This window comes from Sminthopsis crassicaudata, chromosome 3 (assembly GCF_048593235.1).
Source record: "Sminthopsis crassicaudata isolate SCR6 chromosome 3, ASM4859323v1, whole genome shotgun sequence".
Lineage (NCBI taxonomy): Eukaryota > Metazoa > Chordata > Mammalia > Dasyuromorphia > Dasyuridae > Sminthopsis > Sminthopsis crassicaudata.
In genome coordinates, this window is record NC_133619.1 from 10239668 (window position 1) to 10265492 (window position 25825).

General features: G+C 38.8%; 1 protein-coding gene across 1 annotated transcript; it reads left to right on the forward strand.

Annotated features, from left to right (window-relative positions):
* The first annotated feature begins 1104 nt into the window (after nucleotides 1–1104).
* LOC141560189 (arylacetamide deacetylase-like) lies at nucleotides 1105–22913 on the forward strand. Its single transcript, XM_074298017.1, has 5 exons — nucleotides 1105–1459; nucleotides 6920–7127; nucleotides 11986–12055; nucleotides 14121–14292; nucleotides 21896–22913. Exons 1-5 carry the CDS (start codon nucleotides 1322–1324, stop codon nucleotides 22502–22504), a joined length of 1197 nt encoding a protein of 398 aa, XP_074154118.1. The 5' UTR covers nucleotides 1105–1321; the 3' UTR covers nucleotides 22505–22913.
* The last annotated feature ends 2912 nt before the right edge of the window (nucleotides 22914–25825 follow it).

A 25825-nucleotide genomic window follows, 5' to 3' on the forward strand; every position in this document is an offset into this window, starting at 1 on the left:
TGAAATGAACCAGGACCAGGAGATTGTTGTATATTTCAGCCACAATACTATATGATGATCAATTCTGATGGACGTGGCCATTTTCAACAATGAGATGAACCAAATCAGTTCCAATAGAGCAGTCATGAACTGAAGCAGCTACACCCAGCGAAAGCATTCTGGGAGACGACTATGAACCACTGCATGGAATTCCCAATCCCTCTATTTTGTCTGCCTGCATTTTGGATTTCCTTCACAGGCTAATGGTACACTGTTTCAAAGTCCGATTCTTTTTGTACAGCAAAACAATGGTTTGGACATGTATACATATATTGTATTTAACTTATACTTTAGTATTGGTCAACCTGCCATCTGGGGGAGAGGTGGGAGGCAGGAGGGGAAAAGTTGGAACAAAAGGTTTTGCAATTATCAATGCTGGAAAATTACCCATGCATAAAATGTTTGTACAAATTAATTAATTAATTTCAAATAGCACCTGTTCCTTGAGGTTGTTGTGAATGGAGAAGGAAGGAAGGAAGGAAGGAAGGAAGGAAGGAAGGAAGGAAGGAAGGAAGGAAGGAAGGAAGGAAGGAAGGAAGGAAGGAAGGAAGGAAGGAAGGAAGGAAGGAAGGAAGGAAGGAAGGAAGGAAGGAAGGAAGGGAGGGAGGGAGGGAGGGAGGGGAGGGAGGGAGGGAGGGAGGAAAAGAGGGAGGGAGGGAAGGAGGGAAGGAAGGCAGATTTAATAAAATTCTACGTCAAATGAAATAATATAAGTCAAGTGCTTTGCAAATCTTAAAGCACAAGATAAATGTTAGCTAGTCCATTTTTTCACTCTGATTATAGTAAACAGGTCGCAGCTTGATTGTGGCAAAAGCTCCCCAGGAGTTTCTGCTCTCCCTGGGGAATGGGCTGCCCCAGGAGGCGGCAGGGACTCCCCCAAGAGCAGGGGCTGGCCCTCGGGCCAGCTCCAGATTGCAGCCACCGCCTCCACCAGCCTTCCCACTCTGAGATTCGGGGACTCCCTGCTCCCCTGCACTTTCTCCTTTGGGAGCCCAGGGCAGGCCTCCCCCTTCTTCCCTGCGCAGGTTCTCAGTGAGAGCCGGTGGGCGCTGGCTCCCTCGGGCAGAACCAGGGGGAGGCCGCGGGCCCACTTGTAAGTCAAACAGCTGGAAGAAATCTCTGCAGGAAATCGGGGGAATTCCTCTCTCCTCTTTTCGCTCATCTCGCACTTGGCCTTGGACTTCGCCCGGAGGCAGCTCAAATAGCCCCTCCCCCTGGGCGGGGACTGGGCCAAGTAGCCGGGGCTCAGCAGCGGCCCCAGACCACAGACAGCAGCAGCAGCATGGGGAAGAAATCCCTGGTCCTCCTGGTGGCTTGCGCCCTTCTCGCCTACCTCGTGTACTCGCCTCTTCCAGAGAACATCGAACAGCCATGGAAACTCATGGTGACGTGTTCTGTCATTAGGCTTCAGATGCAGCTGGTAAGTGAGGGATTGCCGGGCTCTGGGCACCGAGCGCGGCCGCCGGGGCGAGGGATGCAGCGCCGCCCACGGAGCCCCGCTCCGCCCGCTCCGGCACTCGGCCATGCCTTTGGAAGGTCGGGTATTTCCTAGGGATCGCGCTGGAGACTCCTATCTGAGAGAACTAGTTTAGGGCTGTGTGAGTGTGTATGTGAGTGTGTATATGTGTGTGTGACTGTGTGTGCAGTTATAGAATTGTGAATGGCTTTTTTCTCTTGCTCAGAACCACCTCTCTTCTTGACCACCAAGTTCAACCCCTTGGCCAAGCATTCCTTGTCTGTTCTTTATAAACTTCCCTTTTGCAACTTTCCTTCCTATGCTTTCTTTTCTCAATCCAATGGTAAGCTCCTTGAAGGCTAGAGCTGGCTTGCTTGCAATTCTATCCCTAGTGCTTAGCACCGAGTAAATAATGAACAAATCTTCTGTCCATCCGTCTGTCTTTTTCCATTTTTCTTTTTCTTTCCTCCCTCCCTCTCCTTCTTTCTTTCTTTCTTTCTTTCTTTCTTTCTTTCTTTCTTTCTTTCTTTCTTTCTTTCTTTCTTTCTTTCTTTCTTTCTTTCTTTCTTTCTTTCTTTCTTTCTTTCTTTCTTTCTTTCTTTCTTTCTTTCTTTCTTTCTTTCTTTCTTTCTTTCTTTCTTTCTTTCTTTCTTTCTTTCTTTCTTTCTTTCTTTCTTTCTTTCTTTCTTTCTTTCTTTCTTTTCTTTTTCCTTCCTTCCTTCCTTCCTTCCTTCCTTCCTTCCTTCCTTCCTTCCTTCCTTCCTTCCTTCCTTCCTTCTTTTCCTTCCTTCCTTCTTTTCCTTCCTTCCTTCTTTTCCTTCCTTCCTTCTTTTCCTTCCTTCCTTCTTTTCCTTCCTTCCTTCTTTTCCTTCCTTCCTTCTTTTCCTTCCTTCCTTCTTTTCCTTCCTTCCTTCTCCCTCTCTCCCTCCCCTCTCTCCCTCCCTCCCTCCCTATCTATATATCTTTCTGTCTGCTTTCTGTATGTTAAAATATGTATCCATCCATTTACTCTATTTTCTTTCTTCCTTTCTTTCCATCCAACTTCCATCTACTCTATCCTCTATTTATCTACCCACCCACCCATCCATCTGCTGTATCTATCTGCCTGTCACTTAGCTTTCAGAGGAAGTCCTTCACCACTCCCTTCACTGCTTGTGCTCTTTCCTTCCTTAAACTCCCCCATTCACATTTGGCTGTGCACAAGTTGTTACCTCCTGATAAAACCTTTGAGTTTCTTAAGGGCAAGAGCCGATTCCTTTTTGTCTTTAGAGTCCCCTGATGCCCAGCAGCTTGTCTTGCCATAATAGGTATGGAGCTCCACATTGTTGTGTTGTGAAAATGTTAGTGGAATAAATTATACTTGAGGCTTTTTCTGGCCTGAGGGATCACTGAAAGTTGATAAAGGGGCAGATGGGTGGCTCATTGGACAGAATATAGGTCCTAAAGTCAAAAAGACCTAAGTTCAAATGTGGTATCAGACAGACAACAACTAGTTGAGTGACCTTGGGCAAGCCACTTTGCCTTGTTTGCCTCAGTTTCCTTACTTATAAAAAGAGCTGAAGAAGAAAATGGCAAATCCCTCTAAGGATCTTTGCCAATAAAATCCCAGATGAAATCTTGGAGGGTTGGATTTCAACAAAACAACTGGCAAAACAATACTGAAGAACAGTTGACACTCTTTATCAGACACTGGCTTTAGTGAACTGAGCAGGGCTGTGTCACACCCATGGCACACTTTAAACAATCCCTCTGGGTCACAGTCACTCAACAGGGAATTAATTATTAATTGCTTAATAGTTTGAGACTCACTGCCATGCGCTAAGATAGCCAAAATAGGCAACAACAGACGATGCCCTTAAGAAGCTTTCAATCAGAAGGCAGAAAACAGCCTGCAGATACTATGTCCTAGGAGAGAAAAGATAGGCAAAGGAAGGTAATTCCAAGGGGAATTTTTCGGTCTTCTCGATGGAAGGATAGGGTAGGGAGAATGGAGGTGGAATTGGACTAAATCTTCAAAGGATTCAGGGACTCGGAAGCAGAGGAGATGAGGAGAAACATTCTGGGAGGGAGGAACGTTGCCTGTACCAAGGCATCGGTTTGGCTGATGGACTGTTGTGAGAAAGGAACAGTGAGAAGATAAGCAAAGCTGATCATAGATTGTGTAGAGGGCAGAAAAATGTAAGAAGATTGAAAAGGAGGCAGGAGTCCAGTTGTGAAGAGTTTTACACGTCAAAAGTCTTTATATTTGATTTTGTAAGTAAGAGGGAGTTATTAAAGTTGCTTGAGCAGGGGAGAGGATGTGGTCAGGAAATTACAGGCTTGAGAAGTTTACTCAATTTATGAAAATTTGACTGAGGATGATTGGAGATGGGACAACCAGGAGCTAATAATTCATGAAAACCTCTCCAGGAGAGAGCGTGCAGAAGCAGGTATAGCAGCACCAGTACTGAAGAGATATCCAGAAGGATGAGCACTGAGAAAGGGCCAGAAGGAGTGTGGCAAGTTAGAGATCACTGCCTAGATTAGAAAGAGCCATTGCATTTGAATGATGAAGGTAGGAGCCAATTTGCTGAGAGTTTAGGAGAGGGAAAGAACAAGAAAAAGGGAAACAGTATAGGTAGACTTTCTTTTCGCTTAAGAAAATTTTCAAGCTAAAACAGAGAGAAGATTAGAGGAGAGAAGAAGGGAGAACAGGGGAGGAAGGCAAGAAGGGAGAAAGAATGAAGGGGAGGACAGAGGAGAAAGGAGAAAGAGGAGGAGAGGGTTTAAAGAGAAAGGAAAGCAGAGGGGAAAGGAAAGGAGGAAAAGACAGCTAACTACTCCATGATTCCTGGTCTTTGATGAACTTTAACCAGAATGCCATGCTATAAATTTACAAAGTTAAGATAATCAGTTGGGGCAGCATGGTGGTGCAGTAGCTAGAGCACCAGCCTTGAAGTCAGGAGAACCTGAGTTCAAATTTGACCTCAGACACTTAACACTTCCTAGCTGTGTGACCCTGGGCAAGTCACTTAACCCCAATTGCCTCAGCAAAAAAAAAAAAAAAAAATTACAACTTGGAAGGTAATTGCTATTATCATCCCCATTTTACAGCTGAGGAAACTGAGGAAGAGAGCAGTTAAATGACTTTCCCACAGTCACAGAACTAGTAAATATCACAGGTGTTCTCATCACTACACCACCAGTTCCCACTGAAGAGCTGAAAGACCACTTCTTTGTGCTGATTGTGTATCCATCAAAGAAACATAACCATGATTTGGTAAACTCAGAGCACCTGCCTTTACAAGCTAGTGTCCTCTGCAAATGATCAACACTGATTATCTTTTTTTTTTTTTTTTACAAGCATTCTTGATTGCAAATTATCATTAGATGTTCCTTAAATCTGAGCCTCCATCTAGGAGGTTCCATTTGCAGATACTACCCTTCATGCTTGTAGTGAACTCTGGCCTCGACTTTGGCTTTTGAAATTCTTACCCTTACAAGATTGTACTGCGGGATCACTTCCTACTTAAAAGTTTCTCAGCTCTCCATCCCCAGTCCTTCCAACTCTCTTGTTCTTCCTATTCAAATTCTTTGGCATTTACTTGTCTCCATATCTATTTATCCAGAGTCGCCAAGGTTAAAAGGGGGGAATCCTTGAGGATCACATTTGAACTCGGGTCCTCCTGACTTTAGGGCTGGTGCTCTATCCATTGTGCCACCTAGCTGCCCCAAGGACTAGTTCTGTATCCCCAGCGTTTAACACAGTGCCTGGCTCACAGTCCCCTTGAGGCCGCAGAGTGTTTCATATTATCCTTCTCACCTTCTGTGACTGGTTTATGTCTTGCATAGTTAATAATTGTCGAATTGAATCAGAACCTCTATCATCCATCAAGTTGGACTCGCCAAGGAGATCAGAACTTCTAGTCAGGCCAAAAGATTAGGTTTTCTGATTTAGAAGTGCTATACTTATTTCCTGTTAAATGAGAAAAAAGCCCTGGATCAAGGTTAGATGTGACTCTCTATAAAGTAGCTTAAGTAATTAGAGAAAAGGGTGATAGATGTTTGGAGGATGAGTTTTGGCTATGGGTATAAGTATATAATTATACATATATATATAATAGTAATACTATATAATAGTAATATATAATAGTAATACTATATAATAATTGTATAAATATATATATAATTAGTATAATAATTGTATAAATATATATATGTAATTAGTATAAGTATATATATATATTAGTATAACTATATATTTATAACTTATATATATAAGTGTATATATAGTATAATTATATATAATTAGTATGTACTAATATATTATATATAATATAATTATAATATATATTAGCATACATATTATAATTAGTATAAGTAAATAATTAGTATAAATATATATTTAGTATATAATTAGTGTAAGTAAATAATTAGTATAAATATATATTTAGTATATAATTAGTATAAATACATAATAATATAAATATATAATAATATAATATTAGTATAAGTAGGTTCTGGAATTCAGGGGGAATTTTGTCATAGGATAAGCTATGTGCGTATGAGTGTGTGCACATAGAAATAATAAAGTGAATTTAGGTTCCATGGTCAACATTAATTCAAGCTCTGGTATAAAACCAAGGCTAACAACCCAAGAAGCCAGGAAAGTCCTGGAGGTTATCAAGACAAAGAGAACTTCAGCTAATTGCAAAGTGCTGATGTCAGGTAATCATCAAATAAAATTTCATTTATTAAACACCTACTGAGTTCCAGGTACTGTGTGAGCTGTTGGGGATACACAAACAGTCCCTGTCTTCAAGGATTCCCCCAATTTAATGTTGGACACGTATACACATATTGTATTTAACTTATTCTTTAATTTAACATGTACTGGTCTAGCTACCATCTGGGGGAGAGGGTGGGGGGAAAGGGGAAAAATTGGAACAATAGGTTTTGCAATTGTCAATGCTGAAAAATTATCCATGCTATAATAAATTTTTTTTAGAAATTTAATGTTGGGGGCTCCAGGTAAACAAACAGAAAAGATACAAACTGAGTATTCAGATGGGAGGTGATGCCATAGGGGAAAGCAGCAAAGGATTAGTTGTTGCTGACCTTGAGCAGCCCTGATGTCATTGTGCCAGGCAGTCATTTTGGCTAAAAGAATGGTACTCCTTCTGGGATTGCTAAGGCAGATTGGGCTGTTCAGCTAGGATCCCGCTGGTACAATTGGTTATGGATACAACGTAATAGCACTGAGTACCCAGCACCATTGTGGGGGGATCAGATCAGATATCATTTAGAACACATACTGAACACATCAAGATTCAATAATGTATCTGTTGTCCAGGACTCTTTGGGCTTCAATAGCAATAGGGGGCCATACTCTTGGGTGTGTATGGAATTCACAACTGTACTTTTCCTTGTGTTTCTTGATATCAGTTAGTCCTTTTGGAAACGCTGGGATTTGGACATCTTCTGTTCTTGAGCCTCTTTAAAGTCCCCCCGACATCAGATGAGAATGTCACAGTGATAGACACTCTCTTCAATAAAGTTCCAGTCCGAGTCTTTGAGCCGAAGCAGAAGTCGTCTACCACGAGAAGAGCAGTGTTTTATATTCATGGTGGTGGCTGGACCACAGGAGATGCTAGTAAGTACTTTTCATAGAGAACTGAACCTTGGAGTGGATCTTTGACATAAATCAGGATATTTTGTAGTTAGGAGATAATAGAGCACAACAGAGAGGAGATTAGAGGAGAGAAGAAGGGAGAACAGGGGAGGAAGGCAAGAAGGGAGAGAGAGAATGAAGGGGAGGACAGAGGAGAAAGGAGAAAGAGGAGGAGAGGGTTTAAAGAGAAAGGAAAGCAGAGGGGATAGGAAAGGAGAAAAAGACACAGCTAACTACTCCATGATTCCTGGTCTTTGATGAACTTTAACCAGAATGCCATGCTATAAATTTACAAGGTAAAGATAATCAGTGGGGCAGCTTGGTGGTGCAGTGGCTAGAGCACCAGCCTTGAAGTCAGGAGAACCTGAGTTCAAATTTGACCTCAGACACTTAACACTTCCTAGCTGTGTGACCCTGGGCAAGTCACTTAATCCCAATTGCCTCAGCCAAAAAAAAAAAAAAAAAAAAAAAAAAAAGAAGATAATCAGTGTTGATCATTTGCAGAGGACACTAGCTTGTAAAGGCAGGTGCTCTGAATCTACCAAATCATAGTTATATTTCTTTGATGGATACACAATCAGCACAAAGAGGTGGTCTTTCAGCTCTTCAGTGGGAACTGGTGGTGTAGTGATGAGAACACCTGTGATATTTACTAGTTCTGTGACTGTGGGAAAGTCATTTAGCTTCTCTCTTCCTCAGTTTCTTCAGCTGTAAAATGGGGATGATAATAGCAATTACCTTTCAAGTTGTTGGGATCAATGAGATTTTTCTAAAGGGCTCAACATGATATCTGGCACATTATGGGTGTTGGAATAAACATCCACAAATGTTTATTCTCCTTCTTGTTCCCTCAGGATATATTTGAGATAACTGGTTTTTCTGGACTTGTGAATTTATCACTAGGGAATCCTTATTGTGGAAATGTAAATGTAAATCACCAACTCTTGTGAAATTTGTAACCAGAGAGAATGGCCTGGGACCTCTTAAGATTAAGTGAAACTAGATCTTCCGGACTCTAAGCCTTGCCCCCTTTCCAAAATGTAGCTGGTATGAGATACCTGCCCTGGTCCTGAGGGAGAGACTTTAGTTCAATATGGTCCTGCCATTTACTTTCCATGTGACCTTGGGCAGTCATTTTTTTTCTGAGCCTCAGTTTCTTTATTTGTAAAAGAAGGGATTGGACCTGATGGTCTCAGAGGACCTGTCCAGTTTCACAGAATTCTGGGATTGGAAACCATTCCCCTGAACAATGCTAAGAACCCCCCAGTGTGAGACAGAGCCAATATGGTGGAGTAAAGTCAGGGACTTGCCTGAGGTAATCTCCCAAATTTCTCCAAATACCTTTAAATAGTGACTAAAAAATTCTAGAAAAGCCAAATAAAAGTATAGAATAAAAGAATTTTTCTGGCCCAAGAGACCCGACAAGGCTGGCAGGAAAGATCAGTTGTACTGGGATGAGAGAGAAATCAATCCAGTGTGGACTATGCCAGGATAGATTGGGCCCCAGCAAACCAGGAGCAGGTTTGGCTGCACCTGAGTCAGTGGTGGTTTCCAGAGCTCTTAGCCCATAGATGGTAAGGGGATCAGACAATGAACCAGAAGATTTACAGGGGCACTTGGATCTGGGACGTAGTGCTGAATCTCAGTCCTGGTGCAAGGCAGAACTCTAGTGCAACAGTGCTTGGAGCTGCAGGGAAGCAGGGACCCTGGCCATAGTCCCAGGGTTGAAAAGAGAACTTGTGGTCACTCACAACCAGTGCAGAGTACAGAAGAGAAGTAAATCCCTCTCTCCTTAGAGCATGGAAGAGACAAAAACTTACAAAGAATCAAGTATGGAAACACTTGCACAAAATACCCTGAAGCTTGGGACAGTGCTCCCTCCACTTGGGAAGTGGAGCACCACCTTAGCATTGAGTTAAAAGTCAAGAAATAAGAAAACGAGCCCCAAACATAAAAATTTCTGACCATAAAAAGTTACTATGGTGACAAGAAAGATCAAAACACACACTCAGAAATAACAAAGTCTGCATTCCCTCATTCAAAGGTGCCAAGAAAAAAATCTAAATTGGTTTGGGGCCTTGAGTTCAAAAAGGATTTTAAAAATCAAGTAAGAGAGGTAGAGGAAAAATTGGCAAGAGAAATGAAAATGGTCAAGAAAATCATGAAAGAAGAACCAGCAGCTTGGTTTATTCTCAAGGTCAAAAAATCTAGGATTATGATCAAGAATCACTTCCCAGTAAAACTGTATAATCTTTCAGAGAGAAAATAGACATTCAATGAAACGTATTCCTGATGAAAAAAATCACAGCTGAATAGAAAATTCAACTTTCAAATACAAGATGAAAAAGAAACTATAAGAATGAAAGAGAAATCATAAGGGATTTAATAGGGGTAAACTTTATATTCCTACATGGAGAAAATGACATTTACAACTCTCAAAACTTTTTCATCATTAAGACAGTTAGAAGGCGTACACATAGAAAGCAAAGGTTTAAATTGAATATCTAAATACATAAAATTAAGGAATGAAAAAAGAAGAATGCACTAGGAGAAGGGGAAGGAGAGAAGTAGAAAAGGATAAATTACCTGACATCAAAAAGGCCTGAAAGAGATTTTGTAGTGGAGAGGAAATTGGGGGAAGTTGGCAGGTAAACAGATGAAACGTATTCTCATTGGAATTGATGCAAAGAGGGAATAATATAAACACTCATTTGGCTGTAGAAATCTACCTTATCATATTGGGAAGTAGGAAAGGAAGGGGATAAGAAAAGGGGGATAACATGAGGGAGGGCAATTTGCGAGAGGCAAAAGTCAGAATCAAAACAGTTTTGAGAATGGACAAGATATAAGGAGAGAATAGGATAAATATGGGGGAATAGAATAGCTGGTAATCATTGTGGGGAAAATTACAGTGAGTTTTTTTGATAGATTTTCTTTTCTCAAACAGAAAATTCAGTTGAATTTATAGAAATAGAAGCCATTCCTCAATTGATGATCATATAGTCAAAAGATAAGAAAAGGCAGTGTTCAGACAAAGTTGTTGGAAGGGCTATGGGAAAATTAAAATCCTGATGCATACTGATTCTACCTTTCTGGAGAGCAATTTGGAATTAGGCTTTCAAGCTATAAAAGCATGCATTTATTGTGACAAGCAATACCACTATTATAAGATAAAAGAGATGAAGAATAACCCCCCCAAAAAAATCTATGTGCACAAAAATATTTATAGTACTTCTTTTAGTGGTGGCAAAGAACTGGAAATTGAGAAGATGTTCATTTCTGGAGTGGCTGAACAAATTGTTGCATATAATTGTGATGAAATATGACTATAACTTAAGAAATGATGAGCAGGATGCTCTCAGAAAAACCTGGAAAGATTTACATGAGCCAGAACATTTTACATTGTAACAGCAATATTGTATGATCTACTCTGAATAATTTAGCTTTCTCAGCAATACAATGAGCTAAGAAGGTCCTGCCTTATGACTCATAAAAAGTGCTGTTTTTTCTTCAGAGAAATATAGAGCCAAAACACAAATAAAAGATACTTTTTCTTTATTTTCCTTATTTTTATTTTTTCCTTCTTTTTATTTATTTTTTTTTTTTACAGAATGACTTACATGGAAACGTAATTTTGTATGATTACACATATATAACCTATGTCAAATGGTGCACCTTCTCAAAGAGAAGGGAAGGGAGGGAGAGAATTTGGAACTCAAAATTTGAAAAGGGGAAGAATGTAAACATTGTTTTTGTATGTAATTGGGAAAAATAAAATATTAATTATCCTTTTAAAAAAAAAGAACACACCACCAGATATTTGAAAAACTCTCCCACAGAGATTGGGTTAGCCTTGTTCCATTCATCCCCAAAGGGCCCAACTAGGAGTGGTGGGCGAAAAGGGCAAAGAAGAAAATGTAGGCCTATTGTCAGGATTAAATTTTATAACAACCAGAACACTCTAAAAATGGAAGGGGCTGCCTGGAGAAGCTCTGGGTTCCCCCTTAAGGTTTCCAATGAGAGGCTAGAAGACCTTTTCTTGGCTATGTCAGACTGGGGGTTCTTTTCAGAGTTGGGTTGGCCAAAATGGCTGCCAGAGTCCCATCCAACTTGAATACTGATATTCTATTTTCCCCAAAGTCATTTCTAATCACAATCTTAGAAATTTCAGAGGCACATACAATTCTCTTCAAAAGAAGATGCAAAATGATCTTAATTTTGGGTAAAGATTTCATTCAGAAAACTTCCCTCTTCCATGACCTTTTTGTTGTTATAGTTGTTGTTATAAGGCTAAAAGCTTCTTAGAAGGGAAAGATTGATTTGAAGCCTTTTTCAAATGTCCCAGGTACTTCTGGAGGGGAGGAGATCAATATTAGCTTGGCCTTCTCCTAAACCAGAATCCCATTAACTCTGCTTCACTGAGGTTTCATATCAGAGTGGCCTGTGAAGCAAACAAACATTATTGTCTGTGAAGAGAAAATAATGTGCTCCATGTCTTCTGTGTCACAGAGGGCTGATCATTTTTGCTTGCATTCATCTCCTCCTATAGCTCTTTGTAATCCTGCTCCAAATTCAAAAATTCTCCTCCATCAGCTCCATAGCTTGAAAATTTCTGGCAAACCTTCTGAGCTGTGGAAAGGGCTTTCTTAATGCACACATATGGGGAGAGCCTGCTCCTTTTGATTGATGTAGCTCATTTTTCTCTCAAGAAAGATCAATACAGCAATTCACTCTGTAGTGATTTCTGAGTACTGAGAAATAGCTGAAGGATTTCTTTGAGAGAAGCGAGCAACTTTCCCTGTCAATTCTAATTGACTTAATTTGATTTCTTGTGTTTTAGCTTGGCTTCCATATGATGAATGGACAAGAAAGATGGCGAACAAACTCGATGCTGTCGTCATATCAACTAAGTAAGAATGATTTGGGTTTTACAATAGATTTATTAGACAAGGGGTCTATCACCTTCCATTACTGTGCTTTATCTTTGCTACGTCTCAGCTGCTTCCAAGGCTTGATGTGTGAACAGGAGTCTGGCCTATGAGTTAGAAATACCTAGGTTTGAATAACCTATCTTGGGAAAGCCACTTAATGGCCACAGATGGGGTCAGATAGTTTATCAAATGCTCCTACAGAGAATCAATCAACCATTTTGAGAAAGGTCAGGCTAATGGGCCAAGGGCCACCAAGTGGCTAATTCCTTAATTATTCCTTAATTCAATCTAACTTAATTTTACTCAACATCTGCCAGCCCAGAGTATGGAAGGAATAAGAATAGAAACTGCTGGATATGCTTAGACCTTCTGCCACCATTCAAGGAAGAGGGGGAGGAGAAACTGGTAGAATATGTGTAGAGAGTAGGTACATTCCCTGAATTAGCCCAAATCTTTTTATCCACCATGACCTGACACTACAATGAATTGGAAGGTGATCTCTAAATATTTACTAGATAATTTCAATGAATTCCCAAGGTAAAAACTGGACAATTCCTTTCCATTCTCTGGAATTCAGTTTCCTCAACTCTAAAATAAGAAAATTGGGCTAGATGGGATTTCTAAGGCCTCTTCTAGTTCTTATGTTCTATCACAATCCAGAAGTTGATAGCTAGGTGAGAAAGTGGCACCTTAAACCTGCTGACATTTGGAATGTTTCTGAGACCCATGAGTGAAGTGATTATAAAAGTAGAAAAGGTTTAAGTAGCTCTCATGATGATTAAAGCAAATGAGATTAACCAAAAATGACAAAGGCAAACTTTAAAAAATGAAATCAACTTTTTTTTTCTAGTGGACAAGTCCTAGCAAAATAAATAATCCAATTATTTCATGTGTATAAGGGCATAATCAAGTTTACTTTCTTTTTATAATGTGTTTAATGATAAAACAAACCTGAATATTATTTATATAAGAAAATGTATATGGTGTAAAAATGATTTATTTGGAGCTTTTATAAAAAATTTTAAAAGAGCAAATCAATTAACTACTTGCCCCAACTCTCAGGGTTTATAATTTCAGTCAGAAAACTCTCTTTAGAGGAGCAGCTAAGTGGTGTAATGATTAGAGCACCAGTCCTGAAGTCATGAGGACCTGAGTTCAAATCTGGCCTCAGACACTTAACACTTTCTAGCTGTGTTACCCTGGGCAAGTCACTTAACCCCAATTGCCTCAGAAAAAAAAAAAGGAACTCTCTTTACCAAAACAGCCCAGGGTCCCAGCTAGAATGTATTAGAGATAGTCCTTGAACTCAGGCCTTTGGATTCCTCATTCTCTGCTGTTTTTCAGAAACTTTGGTAAAGCTATGGCAGGGTGTAATTATTTAAACTTAATACACAAATAAGCATCATCCCTCAATCAATTTATCATCCAGTATTATATGGAACGCTGGCCATAGACTCTGCTGCCAGAACAATAGGCAGAAATACAGAAGTAGAAAACATGATCATATTTACACAATTATGAGCCAATAACATAAATCAAAGTGATATTTAATTGTGTATTCTACCAAAGCCACAGGAATCAGAACCCATAGTGGCCTCTTACCCAGAGGGGGAAAAGAGATAACAAAGCTAAGGGAACAGTTATATGGGTCAGTAAGAAGGACAATCATTAAAAGTGGAAGAGTAATCCTGGAAGGACTATTCCCTCCAGCTGGTTTCAAAGCTAAATGTACCATCATCCTCCCGCTTGTTAAATCATGGCTATTCATCCTCCTGCATGCTCCATGTTCTGAGATGTTCTGATGGGTGATGAATGCAAAAATTCAGCTTTAAAAGACTATTTCAATATACATTATAAAAATGAAGTTCCTTCCCTCTTATATGAATGATTCAAAAGACCTTTTAAACCTCACAGATACCTCCTGTTGTTTTTAGTTTGAAAAAGAGAAAAAAAAAGAAAAAAGAAATCCCACATAGCGTATGCCTTTTACATTTAGAACTCATCTTATTCAATATTTTGTTTTTTTTTTTTTTCTTTACAAAAGCTATAGACTATCACCCCAGCATCACTTTCCAACTCAATTTGAAGATGTATATGACGCCTTAAGGTGGTTCTTGAGGAAGAAAGTTCTTTTAGAGTACGGCGTGGATCCCACCCGCATCTGTATTGCTGGAGACAGTGCTGGGGGAAATTTAGCTGCAGCTGTCACTCAGAAGGTATTAAATCAATATCTGTATTTTTTTATTTAGTGAACTTTTCAATGTCATGTTTGTGTCAAAAAAATTTAAATGAAAATGTACCTACTTATTATTTCCCCTTGAGAATGTGATAGGAATGATGAGATGGAGTGAATCTATTATTCTTTTTTAAATGTATCCCTTCCTCCTGTGAGATCTGCTTTTTTTTTTTCTTTCCAAAATATGGAAATGCTTTAAAGGGCAATGCTTCTGGAATGCTTTACTTATGCGGCATAATAGAAATGAGCTTTTAGTTCAGTGGCACATCCAATGGGATAATAAAGTCGTGAAATATTACTCCAGATCTTATTTAAAATAACGAGTTCCTACATATGAAGGGAAGGAGACTATCCAAGAAGGAACTCAAAAAGAAAAATATTCTAAGGAGGTGGGAAGGAATCGTAATCAAGGCCAGATGGTTAGTAAGTAGGCATGGCGGAGAAGAATGGAAACATAGTGAACCCTAAGCAATGGGCATTTTAAGGAATTATATGGAAAAAAAATGAGGATTCAGAAGCTGCTACAAAATGAGGGGAAACTATTATGGACCCCAAGCATAGGAGATATTGTGGTGGGGGAGTCATAGGTCCTTGGTTCAAACTGAACTCTCATTATCTGTGTGACTTTCATGAATCACGTTAATATCCTGGGTCTCAGTTTTCTCATATCTATTTCTCATATCTATTTTCTATGTTTATATTTAATGAATTTATGGATTAATTTTTAAAGATAGACTCAAGATTGGAATATTACAACGTAAATAAATAATTTATGAGTTATGCTTCCTTACATGTTCAGGGATAGAGACTCCCTCCACCCCCTTCTCATTGAATTCTACTTATGTGACCCACACTTTTTCCTATATCAGAGTTCTTTGCCTCCTTAGTTGCCTCATAATAGTGTTGATGGATTCTTATGTGAACTTAGCTCAGATTACCTCATTTCATGATGAGGTAATTCTTTGCTTTGGATGTGAAATCCATGTCACAAGAGATCTGTGCTGACCCAGCACATTGTCCTTGAGGAGAACTCCTTAAACTTGGCCAGATTACACACAGGAGTTTAGATAGAAAGAGATAGAAAGATAAGAGAAACCAAAAGATAGACAAAGACAGAAATGGGCACTTCCCCATAATCCTGTGCGATTGTACCCAGTAGTAAAAATATCTAGCCAGTAGATAGAGACAGAAAGATAAGAGAAACTAAAAGATAAGCAAAGAGATGGACACTTCCCCCAAATCTTGTGTGGGATTGTACCCAGTAGAAACAATATCTACCCAGTAGATAGACAGAAAGAGACAGAAAGATAAGAGAAACCAAAAGATAGACAAAGACAGAGATGGGCACTTTCCCACAATCCTGTGTGAGATTGTACCCAGTAGTGATGAGCAAAAGTGACAGACTGGGCTCTTTTTAGCAATTCAGTGATTTAGGACACTTCCCATTGACTTGCGATGGAAAGTGCCATCCACATTTAGAGAGAACTAAAAAGACTGAATATGGATCAAAGCCTATTATTTGCACTTTTTAATTTTTTTTTCCTTTTTCATTGTTTTCTCTCTTTTGGTCTGATTATTTTTGGATATTTTTGGAAATCTGTTTAAAAGGATTACACATATTAAACCTGAAAAAAGGAAATAAGGAAATACAAGTAGAACTTGAACTTGCCAACCTTAAAACACTGTATAAATCTCTGTAGTTATTGTTGTAGTGGTAGTTTTTATACTACCAGCACCTCCAGCCCAATAGTTCCTAAATAAAATCATAAACCTCTTCTCTATTTATCTGCTAACTTTCCTTTATCTCTGTTTCTGTGAATGTCCATCAACTCTGAAACTTCCAAGTCAGGGATAATTCTTTTATTCTCTTTCGTTCCATAACCCCCGGCCTCTATCCAAGCAATTGTCCAGTTCTGCTGATTCTGCCTCGGCATCTCTCCCATTCAGTCCCTTCTCCCTTAATTCACTACCATCACTGTAACTCAGTCTTTCATTGACTTCCATGTGGACTATTACTATACTTTCCCTCCTAATTTCTCTACTTTCAACGTCTCCTCTCTCCAATCTATTCTTCCTGTTCCTAACAAGCTTATTTCCTAATGTACCATAATCATGACTCATTCTCTTTTTCAGAGAGAACACTTGCCTGTTAAGGGGAAGAGAGAACTTTTGCCTATTGTACATTTAAAGATTTTCCAAAACAGGCTTATTCCAGCCAAGCCTCGGGCCTGTACATTGGAGAACTGTGCTAATCAAATTGCCTACGTTGCCCTTTGCTTATAATTGACCTTTGATTCTCCTGACTTTTTGATCCCTCTTCATTCTGCTTTGCTAATTCTTCATTTTGCTGCCATCTAATCAGGGTTCTGCAGGTAAATGTTTAATAAGCTCTCTGAAAGTACAGCTGGAATACTTTTAATTATAATCTGCATTATGAACATCCACCTGGACTTTCTTAAATCTAAACAAGCAACAAAACGCACATCCTGATTTGTAGGGTTTGCCAATTTCTGAGATGCAAATGCTCACTGAAAATTTAACAATCATCTAAGGTTTGAACTGACTCCAGTATGTCCCTACCTTTAACTATGATTGATCTTTAATACTTTGCTCTGCCCTTCTCTTCTCTCCTCCTCTCCCCTCCCTTTTTTCCTGCTCCCTTCCTCTTACCTTTCTCTTCACTTCTTTCTCTTTCCTGTGTTCATCTAATCCTACATCAATGGCCCCAAAATCTCTAGTCCAGTCCTAATCTCTCTCTAGAATCCCAGATCTGTTTTTTCCCAGTGCCTTCTCCAATTCTATTCTATAACCTGAGTCAACTCTGGCACTTTGACCATGTTGACTTCTCACAGTTATTATGTCTTGTCAATTCTACTTCCATAGCATGTCATCCCCTTTTCTCCATGTCTATATACCCCCACCCTGACTTAGGCTCTCATCACTTCTTATTACTGTCATAGATTTCTTTCTTTTTTTTAAATAATAGTTTTTATTTACCAGATATAGGCATGGGTAATTTTACAACGTTGACAATGGCCAAACCTTTTGTTCTAATTTTTCCCCTCTTCCCCCCTGCCCCACCATGGCAGGTTGACCAATACATTTAAAATATCTCAAAGTATAAATTAAATACAATATATGAATAAATGTCATAGATTTCTAATGAGTTGCTCTTCTTTCAGTTCATTCCCCTCACAAATTATCTTCTAAATTATCTTCTATTATCTTCTAAATTATCTTCTAAAGACCCACATTGGACAGACACTTCTCTGCTCAAAATCATTGATTGGTTCCCTTGGACTTTTAGGACAAACTAGTTCCACTTGATCTTTAATGCTTTCTGACTTCTTTCCCGTTATCTTGCTTCAATCCCAAATACACTGAGCTCACTGCTCTCCTCCAGAGATCTCCATTTCTATGTAGTGATTCAGATCCTTCCCAGAGTGTAGAATATACTCCCTCCTCACTATTAGCTGATTACTTCCCTTATCTTCCTTCTTAATTAAGTTTTCCATGAAGCCTTCTCTAATTTCTGTATTTCCTAGAGGTTTTTCACTGTGTAGATCACTTTATAATTAACTTAGTTGTTATTATTATATATTCTCTTCTTCCTCCAAGGAAAAATGTAGTCTTAGTGAGGCAGAGATGGGACTTGAAATAAATTTTGGATTTTTCTGCCATTCAGGGACTCTAACCTTGAACAAATCACTTTGTTTTCTGAATCTCAGTTTTCTCATCTATGAAAATGAAAGACTGGATTAGCAGATATTTAAAATCTCCTCCAGCCAAATTGTCGAAATTACGATTAGCTCTGAAACTTTTTCCAATTTTTAATCCCATGTCCTTATGACTCAAGCTCAGAACATCTCATTCCAAATCCAGGAATCTCTTCACTTTACCCCACTAGCACTCTCTAGAGAATATGTGCTTGGTGCATGTAAGCCATTCAGGACAAATTCAGTGTAAAAGAAAAAGAGAGGACAAGAAAATCGATTACTGAATTCCTTTCCAGTGAGCTTTAGTGACCAGGGAAGAGAATGAGAACAAATTTTAACTAAATGAAAGGAGGCAGATAATCTAGTAGAGGGAATGTGATCCTTTTATAGGACTCTTTCCCTCTGGTGACAACTGGAAGATTTGTTCTAAACATTCACTGTTGTGATTAATAGCAGAGTGGTGACTGGAGACTATTAAGGAAACAAGATAAAATCAGATCCCAAAACAAATCTTGTACTCTCTTAGTTCCCAATCTTTGTGACTCTTGGCAAGTCTCTCAAACAATCTGTTTGCTTCCTCATTTGTAAATGGAGAATATAAGGTCCCTTCATTCTGCCACCCTTCTTTACAGCACTCATCCCCTCTCCTCCTCCTAGTTCTTGGGTCAAATAAATTAAATAAACTCTAGCATAGCTTTTAGAAAGAACTATCAGTTGGCTCCCTTAAAGTTCTACTTATCACTGCTGTCACTTTTTATTTTCTTTTATAAGAAAGATGTAAGCTATTTTCTTTTCCCCCTATTACAAACCTCAAATCAAAACACATTTTCACATTGGCCAAAAAAAAATCATCTCTCATCATCAGAATCTTGGTTTTTTTGCTGATAAATTTAGCATACTAGCATTCCATTATATTTATTTGAAATGGTCTATTTGAATTTTTGAGGAGTTGGGCAAGATTTTATATCTCTTGTGCCAAACTATTAGCGTCTTTCCCAATTCTTTCTTCATTGCTCGCATTTCTTTTCCAATTTTCAAGAAATTTTTTCATCTATTTTTTTAAAATCTGTTTTATCTTACTAATTGTGTTTTTGTCTGAGACTTTGCTTGTAGATGTTTTGGGTCGTTCCTCATTTGTCTCTGAGTATCTTTGCCACCATTAACATTCTTTTCACTTCTTGACTCCCAGACATGATGTCAGGGCTTTGGTCTGCAGCATATTTGAACCAATAGCTGGGCTGCCTGCTGCTCCTGCTTTCTTGGGATATTGAATGTTCTACATTTGTAGGATCTCAGAGGCAAGCTAGAAACTTGCAAGCTTTCAGTCTTCCCCAAGTGGTCATTCAGGGTATAGGTCTGAGTTCTTCGATCTGGGTTTGGGTCTGAGCATGAGTAGATGCAACTGCTGGACCCTACCCTGCCAACCCTCTGGAAAGCACCATTGTCTCAGAGTGGCAGAATTGTAGGCTCCCAACTCCATTATTCCTCTCCACACTGCATTAAATTTTGGAAGTCAGGCCTTGCTTTGCTCCTGCGGACTGAGCCATGCGGTTTCCCTGCCTCAACTGCCATTATTGCTGGTTTCTGAACTTCCTCCTTTTTTGATACATAAGCTAATGATCTCTTGCCTGGGAATGCCATGCCTGTGGGCAGATTACCCTGCTTAGTCTATTCTCAATCTTCAACCTAGGACCAGGGAGTGGGTGACAAAGTTGCCAGTCCCCATCTGTCCTAGTTGCCAGGCCCCAGAATGGGCCTACTGGTGGTCTGGTCTGGGTCCAGAACCACCTCTTGCCCTGGCACACAGTCTCTCTCTGGGCACTGGAGTGCTTAGAAATAAACATAATCCTGGCTTGAGCCCATCCCACTGGCAACAGATCTTTATGGCAGTCTCCCTTTGCTGACTTGGACTAGACAAATTACTCATTGTGTTGTTTTTTTTTTTTTTTTTTTTCTGGATTTCACCATTAGTATTCGGGCTGGTGCATTGGGTTTCTAACTTTGGAAATTCCTCTTCAGGCTAGTGTGTTTTTTAGAACAATTTGGAGAAAACTGTAAAAGACAGGTCTCTACACTCCACCATTTTGGTTCTTTCCAAAGAAAAAGTTCTCCTCTTCATCCACTGTACTTCTATCTGCTTTGTCTTTTCTTATTAGAATGCAAACTTCTTGACCTCAGGATTATTATTATTATTATTATTATTTTATTTCCAAATTCTGTACTTTTGCATCTTTTTTTTTTTTTTTTTTTTTTTTTTTTTTTTTTTTTTTTTTTTGGTCTCTGGGTAAACAGAGCTCCTAATTTTTAAGGAACAATTACAAATTGATTTCCACCACAGTAGGATAATCCATAGCTTCATCAACAGTATATCAATGAGGGACAGCTAGGTGGCGCAGTGGATAGAGCACCAACCTTGAATTCAGGAGGATCAGAATTCAAATCTTATCTTCAGACACTTAACACTTCCTAGCTGTGCGACCCTGGGCAAGTCACTTAACCCCAGCCTCAGGAGGGAAAATAAATAAATAAATAAATAAATAAACAGTATATCAATGTACTTGTTTTCATGCTGTCCATCCAACATTTGTCATGCTCCTTGTCAACTTTGCTAATCTGATGGATATTAGATGGAACCTCACAACGGTTTAATTCACATTTATTAGTGATTTGAAATATTTTTATTTGGTTACATACATATATACATACATACATATGTGTGTATGTGTGTGTGTGTGTGTGTGTTGGCTTTCTTCCTTTGGAAACTCCTTATTTATTGGAGAATGTCCCTTAGTCTTATAAATTTGAATCATATCCTTTTATATCTTGGAAATAAGATCTTTATCAGACATATCAGATGCAAATAATTTTTGCTCAAATAACTGATCCACATGGAGTATCTTTTTTTTTTTTTTATATATGTATCCCTAATACATAATCCCCAACAGTGTTTGGCACATAGTAAATAAATATTGAATGAATTCTCTGTCATTCTCTCATTCATTCATACAAATAGCCAGTAATTGATTCTTGAATATTTCCACCTCTCCTATCAAGCAAAAAAAAGGTGGAAGAAAATCCTAAATTTTTAAGTTATCCTATTTATCCTCTAGATTCTTTATGCTTTCAACCAGATATGGCTTGTCTTAAATGAAAATAAATTTAGATTTCTTTTGAAAGGGTATTTTGATATTATGAAATTAATTGATGTGATATCCAAAATATGGCCTTAAAATGCTAGAGGCATTTTAAGAATAGACTAAGCGGGACATGCACACAGGCATGGCATTCCCGGGCCTGGATTGTGTATGAAAAAAGGAGGAAGTTCAGAAGCCAGCAATAATGGCAGTTGAGGCAGGAAGGCAACATGACAGTGGTTCACAAGTCAACCAGGCAATTTTGTCAGATAGGTAACTCAATTCATTTCACAATCATTCACTGGGTGCTTGCAAGGTATACTAGGCTTGCTAGGGCTATAAAGACAAATGTTTGTAAAGGCTCTGATATGAAGAGCTTATACCCAACACAGAGAAAGAAATGAGAATCCCACAGTAAGTACAAAAGGCACACAAAATGATCTAAAAGAAGATACTTATTAGGGAGAGTACCTCTAGCAATATCTTGAAGGAAGCTACAATTCCCAAGAAATAAAGGTGAAACAAAGTGTCTTGAAGACATCCTCTATAAGACGGTGGGGAACATCTATGTCAAGGCTGGCAGTAAAAGATAGAATATTCTAACCATGAACAACTTGTTTTCTCTTTGAAGGTTTTAGTGTTTCTGTTAATTGATAGTATTATACTAGATGATTTCCAAGATCTCATCCAGCTATGAATTCTAATTAAGCAAAATATCTTCTTTGTTTTTCAGCTTCTAGATGATCCAGATGTCAAAATAAAAATCAAGATTCAGTCTTTAATTTATCCTGCTCTTCAAGCTCTTGATATGGATTTACCATCGTATCGAGAAAATGGTGATATGCCCATCCTGAAAAAAGATGAAATGGTTGTGTTTTGGAGTAAATATTTTACCTCAGACAAGGCCCTAAAGGAAGCCATGCTTGCCAACCAACATGTGCCTGTGGAATCAAGCCATCTCTTCAAGTTTGTTAACTGGAGTACTCTGCTTCCTGAGAGGTTTAAAAAAGGACATCTTTACTCCAATCCTGTTCATGGACACTCTGATCTCAAAAAAAACTACCCTGGATTTCTAGATGTCAGAGCATCCCCCCTACTAGCTGATGACTCTAAGTTACAAGGTCTACCTTTGACCCATATCCTCACCTGTCAGTATGATGTCTTGAGAGATGATGGGCTCATGTACCTCTCCCGCCTTAAGGCTGCAGGGGTCCAGGTGGTCCATGAACATGTGGAAGATGGCTTCCATGGCATCCTGCTATTCAGTAACTCACTAATGAATTTTAGAGCAGGCCATAGGGTAGCCAACAAGTATCTGAAGTGGCTGGAGGAGAATCTCTAAGGATAATCCAGCTGTTCCTTTCCACCTTGAGTCAGTTCCTTCTGTGTGTAGGTCACAAGTTTGGCTGCTGGCAGGGGTGGCATAGATTGAGAATAGGGGTTAGGAACTGGACTAAGACATGGTTCGATCAGCCCCAGAGATAAGATTTGCACTCAAATAGCTGCACTTCAAAACAAAAGAGAGAAAACTTTCAGACTGATGTATTGCCAAGTCAACCGTTCTAAGTATTTAAGAGAAGTTCAAAGCAGATGAGATGGGGGGCCAAGAATGATCAGTGAAGCTCCTCTGTCTACCTGCTCTACAATTCCAATGGCATACTGCACAAGCTAACCAAGATGTCCAAAGAAGAAAATGTAAATGGATTCTGCCGACCTTAAAATGCTATAAACGTCAGTGGTTATTGTTGTAATGGTGGTTTTTATTATTTCAGTACCTCCAACCCAACAGGTCCCACACTGGAATGACCATCTTCTCCTTTGTAAAAGTCTGCCCAACCTTCCATCATCCCTGTCTTTGTGGATCAGCTTCAAAACTTTCAAGTCAGGTTTGACTCTTTCTTCTCTTTCTCTTTCATCCCCTAAATCCCCAACCCCCACTCAAGTAGCTGCCCAGTTCTGCTGATTCAGCCTCTTCTGTATCTCTCACACTGGTATATTTGGGTTCATTGCTGGGGTTAGAGCAAAGATGAAGGTTGGGGATCCACATGGAATCTTTGGAAACGCTAGGAGAAACATGAACTTTGTTACTATGTGGCACTATAAGCAAGTCAAAAAAAAATATATATATATACATACATACTATGTGACAATTTAGACAGAGGTTTGACCCCATACGTCCAAAGAAATTTACCCAGCTGGAGAAGGAAAAAAAATCTTAATGGGAATGTTTGCTCAGGGTGGAGGGGGCATGTCTGAGTGGGAATATTTTATATCCTTAAAATGGACTTGGTTGAGGACATGTAATCAAGACCAGATGTGGGAGGGGGCATTCATAAACAGAGCCAGATGTGGCAGGGAAATTCGCCAGATTATTTATGGATACCAGATTTAATGTGAAGATTTTCAGAGGCTCCAGGAATGGGTGGGGCCAATCCATTGGCAATCTTATCCAGTCAGGAGCTGGGATCGTTAAACTGTTTGACATAGGGTTGGAATGAATCCTCTTTTTTAGGGTCTGAAAAGTATATCCTATCTATCATGGCTTATATGTTTATGTACTTTATGACTACTTAGTCTAAGTGCCCCAACTATTAAAAAACAACAACACACAATTATCTTATACATCCAGCTCCTCAACCTTTTTTTCATTACTATCATTGACCCAGTACTTTTTAAAGTTACCTTGGACTATTATATTTTCTCCTCTAATCTCTCCATCTCCACTTTCTATTCTTTCTAATGGTCAATAATAGTTCACAAATATTTATTAACTTCTTATTCTGATATGGACCCTGTGCTAAACACTGAAGATACAAATGAGGAAAAAGAAAATCTCTATCCTCAAGGAGTTTACAGTATAATAGAGGAAGATCACACTCAGAAGGAAACCAAAAAAATTTGAAGGGGAAGAGAAGAGAAAATGGAAGGGTCAAAGGAGTAAAAAAATGAGTGCTGCTGTGTGGAAAATGAGATGGTTGAGCATTCATCTTTATTATCACCAGCACCTTCAGCTCATCAGGTCCCAAGTTAAAATCATTATCCTCTCGTCTAAACTCTTTCCTCCATCATCGTCTTCAAGGCTGCCAACTTAGTATTCATCCATGGCAAGCCAATTTTCATAAAGTTCCTAAATAATGATGTTACTATATTTTTCCTCAAAGGCATAATTCTGTTGCTCTTTCCTCCATGAAACTTTCCTTGATATTTAGCCAAAACCATCACTCTTTCCTCACGTTACCTTTTAGCGTGTTGTCCAGATCAGAGACATCAACCTCATAAACCAGATTAAAACATATTGGGAAGTGTTTAACAAAATAAATAAAAAATATTGTGCAACATATATAATATTAAACTTGTGGTTTTGCAGGAATCTGTTTCTGTTTGAATTTCACATCACTGGTCTAAATCTTTCCATTACCCTTTTGACATTCTACTGGGTATCATTCATTTGAGGTACATGCTTCATTTCTCTTATTTGATGCTAAAGTTTTTGTTTTTGTTTTTGTTTTTTTCTGCACAGTCTATTTTATATCAAATTTGTATTCTAATTCCCAACACATAAGGATAGGAAGTAGACTGGTTATGTTACTGGTGTAAGGAAGTCACCAGTATGGAAACTCACTCTGTAAATGCTCACTATATTTAATTAAAGGAGTAATTATTTCAGATTAGTGGGTCAATGACAAGTCACATAACCTTGTAGTGTCCCTAGGCAATTCTCTAAGACTTAAAATAACTGGAGAGTTGTTGATCTATAATAGTAAAAGAAATGAAATCATAGGTGTGGGGGGAGAGGAGAGAGAGAGAGAGAGAGAGAGAGAGAGAGAGAGAGAGAGAGAGAGAGAGAGAGAGAGAGAGAGAGTGAGAGTGAGTGAGTGTGAGTAGAAGAGGAGGAGGAGAAGAGGAAAAAAAGGAAGAAAGAAGGAGGAGGAAGAGGAGAAAAAGATACAAGAAAAATTAAAAGGGAGAAAATCCACAAAAGAAAAAGGAGACAGGAAAGGAAAGAGAAGAGGATAGAGAATAAGACATAGAGAAAAGATAGGGCAAGGAGAGGAAGAGAAAAGAATAAAAAGAAAAGGAAAGCAACAAAGGAAAAGGCAGGAGTTATGAAAGAAAGAGTAAAGAGGAAGAAAGTGAGAGAAATAAAGACAGTCATAGAAAGAGAGCAAAGAACAAAAAGATGAGGAAAAGGGAGGGAGGGAAAGAAAAGAAAATTAAAGGGGGAGAGAGAGAGAGAAAGGAAGACAGAGACAGAGAAGGAGGGAGGGAGAGAGAGAGAGTTCATTAATTCCCAGGAGATAAATTCTGATTGAACAGAGAAGGGGACATAGCAACTCATGAAGACATCTCTGCATCTCGAGGTATTGATCTGTTGGAGTACCCAGAGTACCTAGGTCAGTGAAATCATGAATCTTTTGAAATTTTGAAGTTACTTGAAGAGGAACAGCTCATGTATATACCATGGAGACTGTATTTAAAAGATGTGCAATTTTTATTTTTATTTTTTTTGTGGGGATGGCACTTTCTTAAAAAAATTGAAACGGACTTCCTTAGCCAAATGTTTCTCTATCTCACTCTATCACTCAAAAGTATAGGGGAATTCCCAGTTGATCTGACTTATTTTTTATTTATTTGTTTATTTATTTTACCATAGAGACACTTT

Bases quoted from the DNA above. Each gene is read 5' to 3' on its own strand.
- LOC141560189 (XM_074298017.1), top strand. From the start codon at position 1,322: ATGGGGAAGAAATCCCTGGTCCTCCTGGTGGCTTGCGCCCTTCTCGCC. The intron at 7,128-11,985 runs GTAAGTACTTTT...CTTGTGTTTTAG, and splicing joins CTGGACCACAGGAGATGCTA to CTTGGCTTCCATATGATGAA. The intron at 12,056-14,120 runs GTAAGAATGATT...TCTTTACAAAAG, and splicing joins GCTGTCGTCATATCAACTAA to CTATAGACTATCACCCCAGC.